The sequence below is a fragment of the Eimeria mitis genome, genomic scaffold, assembly GCF_000499745.2.
Source record: "Eimeria mitis Houghton genomic scaffold, Emh_scaff452, whole genome shotgun sequence".
Lineage (NCBI taxonomy): Eukaryota > Apicomplexa > Conoidasida > Eucoccidiorida > Eimeriidae > Eimeria > Eimeria mitis.
Genome location: NW_013572837.1, coordinates 13,454 through 19,952, shown reverse-complemented (window position 1 = coordinate 19,952; position 6,499 = coordinate 13,454). Strand labels below are relative to the sequence as shown.

Here is a 6,499-nt window from a genome sequence, read left to right as displayed (position 1 = left end):
AGTCCAACTGTGAAATCTGCGCTTCTCTATCAATGGCTCAGCAGGAATGTGCCCACGAGACAATCGATAACTGACTGGGCGGCGGGGAGGGGCGTAATGAATGACAGGGTGGGACTCCCCCAGAAGAACCAGAACTTACGCACCGCGCACAAAAGACGCCATTTCTACTGACATAGCTAGGGAGAAAGAAGAGACTTTGGATTTGACTCAGATATAGCGACTGCCATTACTGGGCATGTGAATGCTATCGCCGCCCGGTTGTTTGCTGGAGGATGCTCTGCTTACCCCTGCTTGCGTGCAGGCTGGCAGCGGAGGGCCACTTCAGTGGTTAATAATGGCTTGTCGTGTTAGCCCATGCAGCAATCCTGGTTAGTCGTGCATGCACGTGGAGATGCGTTGCAGCACAAGCTGCAGCGAGGTGCGTTACGACCCGTGTGAATCTGTTTTCTCTCCCCTGGACCCAGGCCAATGGGGCGACGGTTCCAGGATGCCTTGTGAGTGGAGAGGGGGCCAATCGCTCTGGAAGCATTTCAGCTCCGTTGCAGGTCACGGCCGTCCTAGGATAAGACTGAGGAATCACGCTATAACAGTGGTACACATGCTCTGTCTGAATTTGTGCATGCGTCCAGGCGGCCTACTGAGGGCCACGTCAGTGTTTAACAATTCTCTATAGTGTTAGCACATGCAGAAATATGGCTTGGTTGAACTTGACTGCTAAGTTCCCATGCAGCACTAGCTGCAGCAAGGCGCACTGCAGCACATGGCAGGCGCATCCTGTAAAGCGCGCCTTCTGGCCCTATTAAATGCCACAGGCGAGCCCTTGAAACCAGGAAAAGGACTTAAGGTAAGAGTTTCCCCTACAGCAGCTGGCTTCCCTCCTCAGTCCTCCGGCATCGTGCTCGTTCATCTTAGGGCCTGCGTTTGCGGGGGAGGAAGCAGCCTAACTGCAGTTGCGGCGCACCTCGCCGCAGCTGGGATGCAAGCCAGCCTCACGTGTGAGCACAGGGAGGTTTCAACGATGCTACCATTACTGCATGCTCTACCTGAGTATACACCTATACAGCGCTTGTATTTGCTAGCAGGCTGCCTATCACGGGGGTGAATGCTGCTGTGCTAACTGCATGCATACCACTCTAGATATCCTCTTCGCATCATCCCAAGGCCCTCGGCACGCTGTTCCCAAAAAGCCTGGAAGATTGACGTCAGCTGCTTTTAGGAACCCTGACGAAGTTGGTTGGCCCGATTGCAGCCCTTGACCTCCACTGAGATTGCACCAAACGTTACTGGTTACCGTCCTTTTACTGTTCCCACGATAGTTAAACAATGATTACGCCTGAGATTCAGGATTTAAGGGCGAGAATATATGGTGTGTCACACTACATCGGGAAGACTTCCTGAACTGGTATGGCCCGAGACGGACGCTGGTACCCTGGGGATGCTTCGGGCTGCGAGAGTTCTGTACGAGGCAGGCACGCGTACGTGGACAGCTTGGCGTGCTTGTCGAAGTTCTTGAGTTATAAAAATTACCAAGTATGTAAATGAGTCATGGAAGCTGACAACTGGACGTCAAGCGCTTGGTCTTTCGACACAGCTCCCCACCAGTGTCAAGAAAAGCGTATGCAGCGGTCTGGTGGGTGTTGTGGGACCCAAAGCGCCTTGAAAAAGTCAAGCGGAATTTCGCAGGCTTTTTAATTGTTCCTTCCCTCAACATAACATTTTTCTTGTCGACGGCGACCTTGTGCATACCAGGCTGGTTCCTTCCCGCCAATCCGCTAATCATCTCCGCCCCGTTCTTTGCGGGGTTGTCTGGCGAGTGGCCACGGAGAGACAAAGTAGCTCGTTGCGGGGGCTGTACCTGTGTTTTTGATTCCCATCTTTCTAATATTACGCCGCAAGAAGCAAGAAACGCCGAATCCTCTGGCGGATAAACGGGCTCCTGGCTACCAGTCCTACCGCGCCCCGATTGTGCTGAGCGTTTCGATGCCAGTTTGGATTTCTTTTTTGAGGTCCAAAAAGTAGTGATAGAAGTATTTGTACTTCTGCTTAGCCTTTTTTGGTTCGCAGCGGCGTCCTGCGGGAGACCCAGCGTTGTTTTCCATCCCCGTTTTCCTGCTGTGCACTTGCGTGTCTCTCTTGGAGGGCTTGAGGAGGCCAAGCCCAACATTCTTTGAAAGAGCCGATAAGTCCGATTCCTGGAAGCATTTTGGCTTCCTGCGCGTGTTCGGTTATTCGCCCAGTGCACTTGAAGTTGCCCTCATTCGGCGAGGAACTGAGCGGGTGAACATGCGATCCACTGCCTCGCCTGCCGTACTGTTACTGGTGCTCTTGCACAGCTGGGAAGCTCCACAGGCGAGGGCGGCTGTAGCACCACAGGATGCAGTGACTACGAGTGTGGAGCAGTTGGCCGAGGTGAAACCTCAAGGGGGTGGATCGTCGCTCGGTGTTGGGCATGATGCTGAAGGTGCGCTACAGGGTAGCCCGGACGGGATGCCGTCGGATGATGGGGTGCATAAGGCGGACTTTCGGCCTGGCGTGCGGGGTCGGAAGTCCGTGCTGACGGCTCTGTTGCTTATTGCGGGGTATTTGCTGGCTCATATTATGAGCGATGAACGGGGGCCCTCTGCGCTGCTTGATCCCGGGCTGTTGAACAAGCGTGAAAACGCTCACCTTGCGAGTGCCGCGGCTGTAACAGGACTGCTGCTCTCTGGACTGGGTGAACTGCTGCAGTCTTTCTTGTTGAGGCGTCAGCGGCATCTGAATTTGCCCCAACGGAGAAGAGGAATGCTTCAGATGGTCTTGGCAGGGTTTTTGTACTTGTCGTGCATTGGTGCTGTCCTTCACTTGGGGCCATTTATGGCAGACAGCGCGTTTCTAGTCCAATTCGTCAGTTTCGCAGCTGCAGGGCTCTTCTTTTGGGGCGGTGCTCTGTACTTCGATCCTTTCGGACTGGTCAATTAGTTCCCGAAGAGACAAGAAGAAGCAGTTCCTCACCGTCTACGGCGTTCGAATTGTTATTTCCTTTTCATGTGAGGACTACATCGTCAAAGCATATTTATCTAGGGGACTTGTGTAGAAACAAAACAAGAAAACCCCCGAAAACTGTACAGATTGGAGAAAAGAGTTGTCCTTATTTTATAAATTGAGGCATATTTGCATTTACGAAATGTTTTCAAATGTCCGGCCTTTGAAGCCATTGTGTACTAAGTTTTGGTGTTCCCGTGGTGGCGCTGACGCTGCTGACGCGTGCAGACGCATATGCGAAAGAAGCGACATGCTCCTACATACTGTGTGCTCTTTGCGTGGAAGTTACATCGCGTTTTCTTATAGAGTTGGCATAGCGAGCCGGGGAGAGGCATTGCTTCGCTCTTCCGTGAAGTGGCCCCGTTCCTTTGTAACGCAGGACTGCCGATTGTATTCGTTTGTATTGTTGCTGTGTAACAGCTGCTGCTGCGCTTTGTGTTAGCAGCGGGTTGAGCCACGTTAGGTAGTGCAGAGCGCTAGGGAGAGAATAGCTCGGCCACTGAGAGAGCAGACACAGAAACTAGATTAAAAGGAGTAGGAGGAACTTAGTTCTGTTCAGAGCAAGAAGAGGCAGACGTGTATGGCAGTAGAAGCAGANAAAAGGAGTAGGAGGAACTTAGTTCTGTTCAGAGCAAGAAGAGGCAGACGTGTATGGCAGTAGAAGCAGATGGGCATTTGGAAGACAGGAAGAACGAGGAGCCCATCCGTAGAGAAAGTGTCTTCCGAGAGTTGCTACCGTAGCTCGCCTTTTCCGCCTACAAAGGCTTACAGGCCGCTGCCTTCGGGTGCACCGGACGTCTCTGAGGAGATCACAGAGACTGGAGGGGCACTGTCAGGATGCTTACTCTCCCTATTTGCAGCTGCCTGTAGTACGGCTACAGCTCGGTCAGCGGTACACTTAAGGACTCTAGGAGAGGGGCGCCGCCCTCCCGATGTATACTTGTTAGCGAGGTAGAGTGGAGAGCATTGCCACTTAGAGACGACGAGGGGAATGTTCCGTTTAACCTGGAAAGAATAGTACATGGGCCAAGCAATTGGCTTCCCATACTTTGCTCCCGGGGGAAGAACGGGAACGACGACAGCGCCCTTCAACGGAGTCGTTGACGATACAGTGCACGTCTCGCATTATCTTGCTGTCCGCTCTGTTCGTGCTCCATTTTCTGAAGGCGCTCCCGCCTGTCCATGTGGAGTGCCGCAGCATAGAGCCCCTGTCGAGTGTTGCTTCCTTTCTTCCGAGTGGCAAGCGGNAACTCCCCCGGACACACACCACAAGGCCAAGCCGATCTGGTCCTGCATTTGCGCTTCCGTTGCACCTCTCGTTCGTCTTGAAATTCCTACAGTTCTGCTAGACGTCGTCTTAACCCTAACTCCCAACCCTATATTGCATTGGGAAGGCCCTGTAACTCCCGGGATGAGTTATTTATTCCTCCAATGCCCCTCTGCAAGCAGGAAACGGCTTGAAAACGACTAGCACGCCAAACGCCCCCATTTCTCGTTGTACCTGGTGGTGTCGGTCAACCCCATGCCTGATAACGTTTTCCTTTGTAGTCCCTAGAGGCGAGAAACTTCGCACGTATCCGGGGAACAGCTCCTTATGTAACCAAAACAAAAAACCAGCGTCCCCACCGTACAGGAAGGGGACTCAAGGCCGGCTGCAACAAAGAGCAGCCCCCATTCACAGGTCCACTGCTAATCCCTCCCCAGCCGACGTAAAGGGTCATCGGGCTCCGCCACACCAGCAAGACGCATCAATAATCCCAATGACTGCGCCTACGCCTTACTGTAGCTGCGTGAGCAGCCAGCCGGGGGAGCAGCGCATGCGTGCAGCAGAATTCCGCCACAGCACTGACCAGCAGNGGTATGGAGGCTTCCTGTTGCTGCTAAATTCATCAGAAGGCTGCCTTAGGGAGCAGCCCAGACCGTGTTGTTCCCCATGGAAAAGGAGCAAGAGGGCCGCCGAAACACGTTTTTTCCGGTTTCCACCATCCAGATGCCAGATTAAAGGTGCACCTTCAAACTTTGAGCTCCTCCCGAAACAGAACTAGACACAAAACTGGATCCTACTCCCCCCATACACAAAAGGCAAGAATAAGGACCACGACAAACTCGTACCCCCGCATGCCTGGAATAGGCATGTAGAGGCACACACAAAGTCAGCTACTATCAGCTGCTCTTCAAACGACCAAACGATGCAACAGCGAAAAAGTGGATTACACGGCCACGGCCGAAAATCATTCGGAAGAAAACAGCAAGGGGGAGGAAGAGAGACGAGCAGCAAGACCAGAGGCATACAGTCAATTGCTATACCGAAACTCAGCGTGCGGCAGTCCAGCGAAAGCAAGGGGGGCTGAACGTGTGGCTTGCGGCAGAGGTTTCAACTGTCAGGTTCTTCTAGAGCAACGCGATGGCTGCCTGCAAGAGCAACGCGTCAACGTATTCTTTTCTTGAAGCACATTCTTGCACCGCATCTTGCACTGCGCGAAGAGCAGAGAGCTTGATGCGTTGCGCCACTGCGCGTTTTTCCCTTTCCTCCTCCGTGATGCTTTTCCATGCTTTCTCCACCTCTGCACCCTTCCAGTAGTCCGCAACCTCGTTTACAAAGGAACGATCATGGTAGCCGGATTGTCGTTCATTGCTCAACTCGGCCTCAAGGTCGACGAGGTAGCGCGTTGCTTCCTCCAGCACGCACTCTGTCTGGGTCTGGGCCCGGCGCGCCAACTCCCCGGCGTAGGCGCTGGCTCCGGTTTCTCCATATATCGACTCGCCGTCGCCTTCCCGCCGCTCACTGNTGTCCTCTTCCAGCCGCGTCCTGGCCGCACCCAGCAAGTCCGCAAACCTTAGCGCCAATTCTCTTTTGACGTCCGCTGGCACTTTGCTTTTGGCCTCCTTCTCCTCAGCCTCACTTATTTGGTCTGACAAGTCTTCTACATGCGTGTTGAGCCTTTTCAAGAAGACGGAGAACTGCACTCCATCTTCTGTCGCTGCTCCCGCGTCAGCTGAAGCCGGCACGTCCGACGATTCCCCGCTGCTCTGCCGATCGTCTTTCGAGCTTGGTAAGTACGGGATCTTGGTCTTCGCGTCTTCGTCCAGAGGAGCGCTGTATTCCCAAAATTCTGGCACCATAGAGGAGCGCTCATCGATGCCCCTGAGGCGCTCAGAGGTGGCATCCAGCAGCGCTATGAGAAACGCACTCCTCACTTTGTGCGCAGCCACTGCCTCGGGTTCGGCATCGCTTGGGGGCGCCACTGATCGTACTCCATTAATAAGCCGGGCAAAGTATTCAAAGACGGTCCGCACTCCACGAGTCCCTTCCGGCACAAACATATACTCCGCCGCAAACTGATTCTTCGTCGTCTCGCTTGCACTTTCCAAGCTTGCCACAATGCCCATAACGTGGAAGGACATGTCATCGACGACATTCAAAACTTTATCCTGAGTGAAAGGTCCTGGAATTGCATATACTGGGTCCCCTTGTCCC

The 6,499-nt window shown here is 53.6% G+C and overlaps 3 protein-coding genes across 3 annotated transcripts in view; 1 reads left to right on the top strand and 2 right to left on the bottom strand.

Moving 5' to 3' along the window:
- Nucleotides 1-760: 760 nt before the first annotated feature.
- On the top strand, nt 761-2,958 carry EMH_0012860 (uncharacterized protein; the record flags this gene model as incomplete). The annotated part of the gene is made up of 2 exons (XM_013499657.1): nt 761-844; nt 2,065-2,958. 2 exons carry the CDS (start codon nt 761-763, stop codon nt 2,956-2,958), a joined length of 978 nt encoding a protein of 325 aa, XP_013355111.1.
- A 2,454-nt stretch (nt 2,959-5,412) lies between these two features.
- Nucleotides 5,413-6,411, bottom strand: EMH_0012850 (uncharacterized protein; the record flags this gene model as incomplete). The annotated part of the gene is given in 2 exon segments (XM_013499656.1): nt 5,413-5,809; nt 5,813-6,411. Coding segments are annotated over 2 exon segments (996 nt in total).
- A 37-nt stretch (nt 6,412-6,448) lies between these two features.
- Nucleotides 6,449-6,499, bottom strand: part of EMH_0012840 (uncharacterized protein) — a gene marked incomplete at both ends in the record, with an annotated part of 1,527 nt that continues 1,476 nt past the window's right edge. The window contains one exon of the mRNA XM_013499655.1: nt 6,449-6,499. Within this exon, the coding sequence (XP_013355109.1) occupies nt 6,449-6,499 (51 nt within the window).